General features: G+C 41.6%; 1 protein-coding gene across 17 annotated transcripts in view; it reads right to left on the bottom strand.

Moving 5' to 3' along the window:
• RGS22 (regulator of G protein signaling 22) overlaps positions 1-13,490 on the bottom strand; it is a 150,229-nt gene extending 136,739 nt beyond the window's left edge. For 12 of the 17 annotated variants that reach the window (XM_008983412.5, XM_008983417.5, XM_054246368.2 and 9 more), the window contains exon 1: positions 12,855-13,148. In XM_008983412.5, the coding sequence (XP_008981660.4) occupies positions 12,855-13,013 (159 nt within the window). In that variant the 5' untranslated portion in view covers positions 13,014-13,148. Of the gene's footprint in view, positions 1-12,854; positions 13,149-13,367 lie in introns of those variants that run through there. The other 5 variants (XM_002759356.6, XM_078353462.1, XM_035276616.3 and 2 more) reach the window with 1 other exon arrangement.

Below are 13,490 nucleotides of genomic sequence, written 5' to 3'. Positions count from 1 at the left end.
AATTGTTTTTTTGTAGAGACAGGATTTCCCATGTTGCCTATGCTTATCTCGAACTCCTGGACTCAAGCGATCCTCCTACCTTGACCTCCCAAAGTGCTGGGATTACAAACATAAGCCACCACACCTAGCTCAATTACTTTACAACTCTAAAAGATGAAAGATACATAAAGACATTATAAACAAGGAAAGGGAAATAAGATAAATACAGACCAAAAAAACCAGAGTCCAAGAAAGAATATGATACATGCCCTAAGAGAATTACAATAGAAATTGTTTCTTCCAAAGGAGGGAAATGTTATCTGGTAAGAAGAATCAGAAGAGACTCAAGTGGGAAAAACAGCATTTGAAATGCATTTCAAAAAACTTCAAATTCTATGTTTAGAAATATAAATATGAGGAGCAATTTATATTTGCTCATGAGTACACAGAGAAACTCATGAGCAAAGGAAAGAAGCCAGAAAGCAAGACAGCATAATAGGTGTCTCTAGGGAATGGGAATAAGAATCAACTGAGAAGGAGCTTGAATAACTTTCTAGAATTATGGAAATGAAATGTTCTATGTATGGATTAGAGTTTGGATTACACAGGTGTATACATTTGTCAAAATTCAACAAATTATCATTCTTTAAATGTTTGCATTTCCCACTGTATGAATTTTGTACCAACAAAGGAATCAAAAGCTAATATTTAATACTATTTAATACTATTAACAGTTCATGATCCTTATGAAGTATTTAGGGGTGAAGTTTATCAATATCTATAACTTACTTTGAAATGCATAAAAAAATAAGATGGACTGATGGATGGATGATGAGATAGGACATCTATACAAAAAAATGAATGTAACAAAAATTGTGAAATCTTAGTAGTGGGTATATCAGTGTTCACAATTCTTTTAATTCTTATATGTTTAAATTTTTTCCTAGCAAAATGTTGGCGGTGAGGGAAGCTTATGTAAAGGAAATAAGATCAAGTGTCTCTGCATCTTATGGACAGCCTTCTTAGCCTTCTGTATATTAAATGACCGATTCTCAAATCAGCATCGTTGCCTCCCGAATAAATTCCTGGTTATCTGACCATCTTCTCACCATTACTCTGGAATCCTATCCACTAAGGGACTGACCCTTGAGACCTCTGGTTCACTATCCTGTCCATCATATGCAAAATCTCATCTTTCCTATTCCTTCTTACCCATACAACCCTATGGGTCAGTCTTCCTAGCCACACCTCATTTAATGCAAAGGATCCATTTGCTCCCCCAATCTCCAATCCTTTTCTACCACAAAAAGGGCTTATGATGAATGCAATTTGCCTCCTGCTCACTGTCCAGCCTTATCTCATTCTACATGTAATAGTCATAGCAATTTTTTTACAGTTCCGCACCTTGGCACATGTTGATTATTATGCCCAGAAAAAATTTCCCCCTTATTCACCTGCCTATCTTTTTTCTTCTCCAGAAGTCTGGAGTAGTGGTCATCTGCATGTCTCCTATAAAAACCTTTGTCACTTCATACTATAATTGCTTATACATCTCATCCATCGGATTGTGAACTTCTGGAGCAACAGGGCTGTTTCCTCTTTATTCTTTTAATTTCTCAATACCTTTAGATAGTAAATGTTTACAACTTTTTATGGAATGAATAATTGATTGGTTACACTGAGAACATGAAACCTAAAAAGACTAATAATCTAAAAAAGACGCGAATGAGTAATAATAATTAAAAGAAGATACTGTCAAAAGAGGAAAAGAGTCAGAAAGAGAATGCAAGATGAGACAAGCTCCACAATGCATCTTGTTGAAAGTATAGCTTGCGGGGGAGGATGCAAGATGGCGGTTTAGGAGCAATTCAGGATTGCAGCTCCCAGTGAAAGTGCAGAGGGTGAGTGGACACCACATTTCCAGATGGATATTTATTGCCCACAGACCAGGAGATTCCCAGGCAGAGGAGCCGTACGGGTCACCAGCACGGCTATCGTGGCTGGCGCGGCTATTTTGCCGGCACCCCAGCGCAGCAGTTCTCTGTACAAAATACACTGGTCTGGTTGCCCTTCTAAGCTGGCAATTGGAGCTCTGGGAAGGCAGAGTCGCCCACTCATCTCATTAAACAGGGAGCCAGGCCAGGAGATTTCCAGGCAGTGCTGTAGTTTCAGCTGGCGCAGTGGGTCGCAGCACAGGAAATCACACAGATCCCAGCGCCTTTTCAACAGGCGACTGGAACACCTGGAAGAGAGTCAACCATTCAACTTTAAAAAAAAAAAGGCTCTGAGGCAGTGAGCCAGGTGATCAGGCTCAGCAGGTCCCACCTCCCCCCCCCCCAAAAAAAACAAAAACAGCAATTGGAAACGCCCTGGGGTGAGAGTTTCACGGCAAGCACAGCTGAACCTGGGACAGTCCAGCTCTGTGGGGGAGGGGCGTCCACCATTACTGAGGCACTCCACCCCTACAGAGGTGGTCCGCCATTGCTGAGGCAGCCCGCCGTTGCCGAGGCAACCCACCACTACAGAGAGAGTCCGCCATTACAGAGGTGGGCCACAATTGCTGAGGCAGTTCTAACAATACCCATATAAACAGGACTGCAGGGAAGTTCACATGGCAGCAGAATGGAGCCCACAGCAGCTCAGCAAAGCTTCTGCAGGCAGACAGTGACTAGGCTGCCTCCTTGCTGGGCAGGGCAGCCCTGAAAAAAAAAAGGCAGCAGCACAATGGATACTCTTAAATAAGGCCCTAACTCCCCAGGACAGAGCACCTGGGGAAAAAAAGGCTGTTTATGAGTTCTGCTGCAGCAGACTTAAACGTACCTGCCTAGGAGCTCTGAATGAACAATGGAGCTCACAGCTCAGCACTTGAGCTCCTATAAAGAACAGGCTGTCTCCTCAAGCAGCTCCCTGACCCCCGTATATCCAAAGAGTCACCTCACAAAGGACTGATCACACTGACATTTGGCGGGCATCATTCTGGGACAAAGATAGCAGAAGAAGAAACTGGTAGCAACCCTTACTGTTCTGCAGCTGCTGCAGGTGATCCCCAGGCAAGCAGGGCCTGGAGTGGACCTCAGCAGTCCTACAGAAGAGGGGCCAGACAGTTAGAAGGAAAAATAAGAAACAGAAATAACTTCATCATCAACTGGATGTCCTCTCAGAGACCCAATCTGAAAATCAGCAACTACAAAGACGACAGGTGGATAAATCCACAAAGATTGGAAGAAACCAGTGCAAAAAGGAGGAAAATACCCAAAACCAGAACACCTCTCCTCCTACAAGGGATCACAACTCCTCACCAGAAAGGGAACAAAGCTGGATGGAGAACGAGTGTGATGAAATGACAGAATCAGACTTCAGAAGGTGGGTAATGAGAAACTTCTGTGAGTTAAAAGAACATGTTCTAACCCAATGCAAAGAAACTAAGAACCTTGAAAAAAGATTTGACGAAATGCTAATGAGAATGGACAACTTAGAGAGGAATATGAGTGAATTGATAAAGCTGAAAAACACGACACGAGCACTTCGTGAAGCATGCACAAGTTTCAACAGCCGAATTGACCAAGCAGAAGAAAGGATACCAGAGGTTGAGGATCAACTCAATGAAATAAAATGAGAAGGCAAGATTACAGAAAAAAAGCACAAAAAGAAATGAACAAAGTCTCCAAGAAATGTGGGACTATCTGAAGAGACCTAATCTACGTTTGATAGGTGTACCTGAATGTGACGAAGAGACTGAATCCAAGCTGGAAAATACTCTTCAGGATATTATCCAGGAAAACTTCCCCAACCTAGCAAGGCAGGCCAATATTCAAGTCCAGGAAATACAGAGAACACCACAAATATATTCCTCAAGAAAAGCAACCCCAAGGCACATAACTGTCAGATTCACCAGGGTTGAAATGAAGGAGAAAATGCTAAGGTCGGGTTACCCATAAAGGGAAGCCCATCAGACTCACAGCAGATCTCACAGCAGAAACCCTGCAAGCCAGTAGAGAGTGGGGGCTGATATTCAACATCCTTAACGAAAAAAACTTTCAACCCAGAATTTCATATCCAGCTAAACTGAGCTTCATAAGTGAAGGAAAAATAAAATCCTTTGCAAACAAGCAAGTACTCAGAGATTTTGTCACCACCAGGCCTGCTTTACAAGAGCTCCTGAAAGAGGCACTGCACATAGAAAGGAACAACCAGTTCCAGCCACTCCAAAAACATACCAAATGGTAAAGAGCATCAACAAAATGAAGAATCTGCATCAATTAACAGGGAAAACAGCCAGCCAGCATCAAAATGTCAGGATCAAATTCACACATAACAATATTAACCCTAAATGTAAATGGACTAAATGCACCAATCAAAAGACACAGACTGGCAAATTGGATAAAAAGCCAAAACCCATCAGTGTGCTGTATCCACGAAACCCATCTCTCATGCAAGGATACATAAAGGCTCAGAATAAAGGGATGGAGGAAGATTTACCAAGCAAATAGAGAGCAAAAAAAGCAGGAGTTGCAATTCTCGTCTCTGATAAAATAGACTTTAAAGCAACAAAGATCAAAAGAGACAAAGAAGGCCATTACATAATGGTAAAAGGATCAATAAAACAAGAAGAGCTAACGATCCTAAACATATATAGACCCAATGCAGGAGCACCCAGATACATAAGGCAAGTTCTTAATGACTTACCAAGAGACTTAGACTCCCACACAATAATAGTGGGAGACTTTAACACTCCACTGTCAATATTAGACAGATCAACCAGACAGAAAATTAACAAGGATATCCAGGGCTTGAATTCAGACCTGGAGCAAGCAAACCTGATAGACATTTACAGAACTCTCTACCCCAAATCCACAGAATATACATTCTTCTCAGCACCACATCACACCTACTCTAAAATTGACCACATAATTGGAAGTAAATCACTCCTCAGCAAATGCAAAACAACTGAAATCATAACAAACAGTCTCTCAGACCACAGTGCAATCAAGTTAGAACTCAGAATTTAGAAACTAACTCAGAACCGCACAGCTTCATGGAAACTGAACAACTGGGTCTTGAATATTGACTGGATAAACAATAAAATGAAGGCAGAAATAAAGATGTTCTTCGAAACCAACGAGAATTAAGACACAACATACCAGAATCTCTGAGACACATTTAAAGCAGTCTCTAGAGGAAAATATATAGCAATAAGTGCCCACATGAGAAGCAAGGAGAGATACAAAATTGACACCCTATTATCAAAATTAAAAGAGCTAGAGGAGCAAGATCAAAAAAACTCAAAACCTAGGAGAAGATAAGAAATAACTAAGGTCAGAGCAGAAGTGAAGGAGATAGGAGATACAAAAACCCCTTCAAAAAATCAATCAATCCAGGAACTGGTTTTTTGAAAAGATCAACAAAATAGACCACTAGCCAGATTAATAAAAAAGAAAAGAGAGAATAACCAAATAGATGCAATAAAAAACGATAAAGGGGATATCACCACAGATTCCACAGAAATTCAAAACATCATCAGAGAATATTACAAACAACTCTATCCATATAAACTAGTAAACCTGGAAGAAATGGATAAATTCCTGGTCACTTGCCTCCTCCGAAGCCTAAACCAGGAGAAGCCGGAACCTTGAACAGATCAATAACAAGATCTGAAGTTGAGGCAGCAATTAAGAGCCTACCACACAAAAAAAGCCCAGGCCCAGACAGGTTTATAGCCGAATTCTACCAGACACACAAAGAGGAGCTGGTACCATTCCTTCTGAAACTATTCCAAATAATCCAAAAAGAGGAAATCCTTCCCAAATCATTTTATGAGACCAACTTCATTCTGATACCAAAACCCGGCAGAGACTCAACGAGAAAAGAAAACTTCAGGCCAATATCCATGATGAACATAGATGCAAAAATCTTCAATAAAATACTGGCAATTCGATTGCAACAGCACATCAAAAAGCTTATCCACCATGATCAAGTAGGATTCATCCTGGGAATGCAAGGCTGGTTCAACATACACAAGTCTATAAATGTAATTCACCACATAACAGAACCAAAGACAAAAACCACATGATTATCTCAATTGATGCAGAGAAGGCCTTTGACAAAATTCAACAGCCCTTTATGCTAAAAACCCTCAATAAACTAGGTATTGATGGAATGTATCTCAAAATAATTAAAGCTATTTATGACAAACCAACAGCCAATATCATACTGAATGGGCAAAAACTGGAAGCATTCCCTTTGAAATCCGGCACTAGACAAGGATGCCCTCTGTCACCACTCCTATTCAATATAGTACTGGAAGTTCTAGTCAGAGCAATCAGGCAAGAAAAAGAAACAAAGGGTATTCAAATAGGAAAGGAGGAAGCCAAACTGTCTCTATATGCAGATGAAATGATTGTATATCTAGAAGATCCCATCATCTCAGCCCAAAATCTCCTGAAACTGATAAGCAACTTCAGCAAAGTCTCAGGATATAAAATCAATGTGCAAAAATCACAAGCATTCCTCTACATCAATAACAGACTTAAAGCCAAATCAAGAACTACCATTCAAATGGCTACAAATAGAATAAAATACCTAGGAAAACAACTAACAAGTAATGTAAAGGACCTCTTCAAGGAGAACTACAAACCACTGCTCAACGAAATAAGAGAGGACACAAACAGATGGAGAAACATTCCATGTTCATGGTTAGAAAGAATCAATATCGTGAAAATGGCCATACTGCCCAAAGTAATTTATAGATTCAATGCTATCCCCATCAAGCTACCAATGACCTTCTTCACAGAACTGGAAAACTTCATATGGAACCAAAAGAGAGCCCGCATAGCCAAGTCAATTCTAAGCAAAAAGAACATAGCAGGAGGCATCACACTACCGGACTTCAAACTATACTACAAGGCTACAGTAATCAAAACAGCATGGGACTGGTACCAAAACAGAGATATAGACAATGAAACACAACAGAGGCATTGGAGGCAACACAACATATCTACAACCATCTGATCTTTGACAAACCTGACAAAAACAACAATGGGGAAAGGATTCCCTGTTTTAATAAGTGGTGTTGGGAAAACTGGCTAGCCATGTGCAGAAAGCAGAAACTGGACCCCTTCCTGACACCTCACACTAAAATTAACTCCAGATGGATTAAAGACTTAAACATAAGACCTAACACCATAAAAACCCTAGAAGAAAATCTAGGCAAAACCATTCAGGACATAGGACTAGGCAAGGACTTCATGACCGAAACACCAAAAGCACTGGCAACAAAAGCCAAAATAGACAAATGGGACCTAATCAAACTCCACAGCTTCTACACAGCAAAAGAAACAGTCATTAGAGTGAATCGGCAACCAACAGAATGGGAAAAAATTTTTGCAGTTTACCCATCTGACAAAGGGCTGATATCCAGAATTTACAAAGAACTAAAACAGATTTACAAGAACAAAACAAACAAGCCCATTCAAAAGTGAGCAAAGGATATGAACAGACAATTTACAAAAGAAGACATACATGAGGCCAACAAACATATGAAAAAATGCTCATCATCACTGGTTATTAGAGAAATGCAAATCAAAACAACATTGAGATACCATCTCACGCCAATTAGAATGGCGATCATTAAAAAATCTGGAGACAACAGATGCTGGAGAGGATGTGGAGAAATAGGAACACTTTTATACTGCTGGCTGGAGTGTAAATTAGTTCAACCATTGTGGAAGACAGTGTGGTGATTCGTTAAAGATATAGAAATAGAAATTCCATTTGACCCAGCAATCCCATTTCGGGGTATATATCCAAAGGATTATAAATCGTTCTACTATAAGGACACATGCGCACGAATGTTCATTGCATCAGAGTTTACAATAGCAAAGACCTAGAACCAACCCAAATGCCCATCGATGATAGACTGAACAGGGAAAATGTGGCACACATACACCATGGAATATTATGCAGCCATCAAAAACGATGAGTTCATATCCTTTGTAGGGACATGGATAAACCTGGAGACCATCATTCTCAGCAAACTGACACAAGAACAGAAAATGAAACACCGCATGTTCTCACTCATAGGTGGGTGTTGAAAAATGAGAACACATGAACACAGGGAGGGAGCACTACACACTGGGGTCTGTTGGGGGGAATAGGGGAGGGACAGCAGAGGGTGGGGAGTTGGGGAAAGATAGCATGGGGAGAAATGCCAATATAGGTGAAGGGGAGGAAGGCAGCAAATCATACTGCCACGTGTGTACCTATGCAACTATCTTGCATGTTCTTCACATGTACCCCAAAACCTAAAATGCAATAAAAAATATTTTAAAAAGAAAGTATAGCTTGCTTAGATCAAGGTCTGGGACCACAGGCACGCGCCACCATGCCCAGCTAATTTTTGTATTTTTAGTAGAGACAGGGTTTCACCATGTTGTCAGGATGATTTCCATCTCTCGACATTGTGATCCGCCCACCTCGGCCTCCCAAAGTGTTGGGATTATAGGCCTGAGCCACCATGCCGGCGTACTCTTCTTTTAAAGTTAATAAAACTGCAGGTTTTCTAAATCAGAAAATCTTCAACAAAATAGATCATTTACACTACAATGTTTTTACTCCATAAAGAATTCTCTTTCCTGGCTTCCATTTTTTGATGGAAGACTTGATAAAGACTTTTTTTGAAACATGGCACTCTTACTCACATAGTTGCAAACAAACTACTTTTAAGGCACAAGAAAAAGATATTATTTTGAATTTAAAAGTCAGGTACTTAAATCTGTAATATTAATGTACTCTATTTTAATGTTTAAAAAATTTAAGGAGTCACTCTCACTTTAAACTTTCTGAATGTGTACCTTATGCCTTACTTTAGGTGTAAAGTGAGAGTGACTCTTAAATTTTTTTTTTTTTTTTTTTTTTGAGACAGAGTCTTGCTCTGTCGCCGGGCTGGAGTACGGTGGCACAATCTCGGCCCACTGCAACCTCCGCCTCCTAGGTTCACGTGATTCTCCTGCCTCAGCCTCCCAAGCAGCTGGGACTACCGGCACAACTGGCTAAGACAAAGTTTCACCATGTTAGCCAGGATGGTCTCAATCTCCTGACCTCATGATCTACCCGCCTTGGCCTCCCAAAGTGCTGAGATTACACACATGAGCCACTGCACCCGGCCCTAAATTTTAATGTGTAAATTTTGTAATTCACTCTTACTTTAAACTTTCTCAATGTGTACCTTACACCTAGGTAAAAAATTAAAAATATATACAAGGTATGTGTCCCTGACAAATACTTTATTCTAAATGAGTTATTCTATCCTTTGAGGATGAGGATCCCATATTAAGGTTCAAATATTACTTTGCAGGTGTCCACAATAGCATTGTACTTTTAGATCCACTAACTGAGAAAATACAATATGAAAAAAAAAGTTGGTATGAACACAGGAGCACAAAACCAAAAAAAAAATCACTACTTAAAGAAATCATAAAATATTTTTCTCATGTAATCATAAGCAGTTCAGGGCTAGCATTGTGGCTTCCCAAATATCAGGGACTCAGGACCCTCTGATCTTACGTCTCTGCCATCCTCAAGATGCCGCATCCTCCTAATGACCTAAGATGACTGCTTTAGCTCCAGCATCCCAACTTTATTCCAGCCAGCAGAAAAGAAGAGCTCATTCTTTCCTTCTACATTTACATAAGTATTAAAGTTAGAATAACCCAGCTTCTAATTGTGGCTCAACTAATTAGTAGCTCTGTGACCTAAGGGTCCATTATTTGATCTCTATAAACATCAGCTTTTCAGAGAAGTAGGACACAACACTTCTGCTTACATCGTATTGGCCAGGATTTGGTTCTGTGATCACATCTGGCTGCAAGGGAAGCTACAAAATGTAGTCTTTATTCAGGATAGTAATGTGTCTAATATCTTACAGAAAAGGAGAGAATGAAGTTTGGGGAGCCACAGGTCTCTGACACATTTTTCCTAAGAATATGTACTTTATTAATGAGGACAATACTTTCACACTTTTGAAAAACGGGTAAACATGTTCGAGACATATTAATTATTTAATCTATAGACAATACTTGGCTGAGCATGTGAATTTGAGGATCTGGTTGTAAAGTGGTCTCAGCTCAAAGCTGCTCAGAGCTCACGGGCAGTCTGGATGATGTTAGGTTGGAAAGTCTTCATGGAGGAGATTAGCTGGACCTTGAAGAATGTGCAAGATTGTAAAATCGATGGGGATGGGCAACTGAGACAAAATTTGACAGCAAAGGCAGGGAGACAAGTGGGGTATAGTTTGGCTGGGGCAGAAGGCATGTGGATGTACTTTAGAAACCAAACCAAAAACAGTAAGAATGTAAGTCTTTATCACAGAGAAAAGTATTGGGAGGTAAGGTTAAAGAAGGCTGAACAGTTATAGAAATGTTTTGAAGGCTAAAGCAAAGCATTTGACATTTTGGCTTTACCAGTTATGAGATATGTGGCCTCAGGCCCAGTTAGTTCACCACTGTGAACTTCAACCTTCTCTTCTGTGAAATGTGGGCAATGATAACACCTAGTAGGGTTGTTTTGAGGCTAAATACTAGCATGTCATTAGCATTCAAAAATACTAGTTATTAATAAAAGCTCTGAGTAAGCAAGTAACATGGTAATGTTTTAAAAAATTAATAGCAATCTGACAGCCAGGGTAAGAGTGATGGGAGAAGGAAAAATCTAAAGGCACACAGAGCAAAGCAGTTGGAAGTAATCTAATACAACTGATGCTCAGGAGCTTGAATTTTATGCTTTAGATAAAGAAAAATTGGAGTTGGCAGGAGGAATATTGCAGGCAATGGTATCAGTTAGGATTACTATCAAACCCCAGGCCCAGAATGGGGCCTTGAAATGCGACAGTAGCTGTGTGGATGGAAAAAAAAATCTGGCTATGAAGGGAGCTTGGTGAATGGTTGCAGGCAGGGGATGAAGAAAAGGGAAGAAAGGCTTTGATATGAGTGACTGAATGGCCTGAAGCAGCAGGAACCAAAATAAGAAGTGGAGGAAGAACAGAATGGCATGTGTGGCCCTGGGGAGAAAAGTTCAGTTTAGACTGTTGACATGGACATTCAGATGATGAAGGGGCCCAATAACCCGCTGGATATATAGAGCTGGCATTAAAAGTGGTGTCTGGATGGGAGAGGCGGAGACGTGGAAGTCCCACGAAACAGGGGTAGCTGAAGCTATAGGAGGAGAAGAGGAGCTCATCCAAGAAAAGTCCGGAGAACGGAATCCTGAAGACAGTCATTACTTTCATGAGAAAAGAAAAAGAGAAGCCAGAAGGGGGAATAAGAAGATGAGAGAACTCAGAGGCAGCAAAATCAAGCCAAGAGAAAGGGAGTGCCTAATAGAGTGCTCAAGCTATCAGGAGTTCAAGGATGAGACCAGTGCCTAAATGGTTAGTGAGGTGCTCAAATGTTAAGTGGCCCATTGCTGAGTGTTCTTCAGCAGTAAGGGAAAAGATTTGCTGGCTTCAGAAATGCTCACCACCTGCTGGAGCTAAGAGCAGTTCAGAAAGGACTGGAGCAGCTTATAGAAATTTCCCCTTAAAAGCAGAGTTCTGGGCCGGGCACTGTGGCTGAGGCCTGTAATCCCTGCACTTTGGGAGGCCAAGGTGGGTGAATCACTTGAGCCCAGGAATTCCAGACCGGCCTGGGCAACATGGTGAAACTCTGTCTCTACAAAAAAATGTAAAAATTAGCCAGATGTGGTAGCATGTGCCTATAGTGCCAGCGACTTGAATAGCTGAGCTGGGAAGATCACCTGAGTCCAGGAAGGTCAGAGCTGCAGTGAGCTGTAACTGGAGTGCACTGCACTCCAGTCTGGGTGACAGAGTGAGACCCTGTCTCAAAGTGTGTGTGTGTGTGTGTGTGTGTGTGTGTGTGTGTGTTTTAAGCAGAGCTCTGCCAACATGGTCAGAAGATGGGAGGGATTTCTGACTTGTTCTGTGTACCTCTACCTTTGGTGGCCGTGTGTGTATGTGCGTGTGTGTCTGTCTCTTTCAGCAATGGACCAGAGCTCTGGAAAGGTGAATGTGAAAGCCTCCAGCACACACAGCCTTAGCCTTTTCTTCTGTGTTAAGTCTGTGCTAGACTGTGAACTTCTTGAGACTTAACCTCAGCATCTAGGACCACACTATGATATGACTGTACAATCACTCATGTTTGTTGATTGAAAGTCAAAAGCAAATAAGAGAATCAGCCAACAATAAGATAATCAGCACTTCCAGAAATAAGTGCTGGAAGACATAAATAAATAACAGAGAAGTGGGTAGAGCTCTTGGAATCAGACTCAGACCTCCTATTTGTCGGTGTTACATCAGGCAAGTTCCTTAAACACTGTATATGATGGGAATTACAATGGAACCCACCCTAAATGTAGCACTCACCTAAATGACAATGTACAGGGGAAATTTAGCAAAGTACTTTTATTACTCAACCTCTCTAGAAGTCTGAACTGAGAATATTTAGTACGTTTTTAAAGGAATTATAAATTGATCACTCTTTATCCATCAGTGCCATCTACTTAGGTTTACTGCAACCAGGAACTGCACAGCACATCACAATAAAGCCATGGAGAGAAAACCTTCCTCTCATGGAGTCATTTAAGAGTTTAGAGAAATTAACTGAGGCCATTTATGTGAAAGAACTTTAATGAAAAACAGCATCCACCATAGAATGTGCCTGATAGAGAATTTTAAAAGATCTTACACGGTTATTACCATCGTTACTAAATCAAAACTCTGGCAAAAAAGAGGAAAGGAAACACACAGCCTTCTTCTGTGATCTAATGTTGGCGATTTTTTCAAAGGTCAAAGAGAAAAATAAGTAGCCCCTTGACATTATACTTACAAATTCTTCTTCTGTAATAGCTGGTGGCTCTGAAACAAGAGAAAATGTTACATTATCTCCCTGAAATCTGATTTCCTTTGAGTCAATGAAATCATGTGAGACAGCACCGAGCTCTCTGGTATACACGGGCTGGCTCCTGGAATGTCTGGCTCTGTTCATTCGCTGCACATGGCTTGCATTTTACGTTGGAAGTCATGGCAGAAGCGGGAAGGAAAGGGCTCTGGAATCCTGCCTGGTCCCTAATTCACTGCGACCCAGAAGACACCCTTCACAGACGGAAGCCTCGATTGTTCCACGTACAAAACGCAGAATTAAGCGAGGTCACACGGTGCCGGCGCAAACAGGGAGGACGTGAAATCCCTCGTAAAAAGCAACGGGCAGGGCAGTGAAGCCAGTTTTTTCTCGCGTCTGGCTGTGGGGACGCTCGGGCAGGATGTGAAGTCCACAGGTGGGCGCGTGGTGCGGCCCGGACGCCGCGGGTGGGTCCTCCGTCCCTGTGGGGCCGCCACCTACCCGCGGTGAGCCTCTTCTCGGGCATGCCGTCGCCCCAGCCCGTGCCCGGAGCCCTCGCGGGCCGTTAGGACCCCAGAGCGCGGGCCCAGCGCGGCGAGGGCGGGTCTCTCCCTGGGAGCGAGC

Source organism: Callithrix jacchus, chromosome 16, assembly GCF_049354715.1.
Source record: "Callithrix jacchus isolate 240 chromosome 16, calJac240_pri, whole genome shotgun sequence".
Lineage (NCBI taxonomy): Eukaryota > Metazoa > Chordata > Mammalia > Primates > Cebidae > Callithrix > Callithrix jacchus.
Note: the sequence above shows the minus strand (reverse complement) of the source record. Positions and strands in the feature narration are given on the sequence as shown.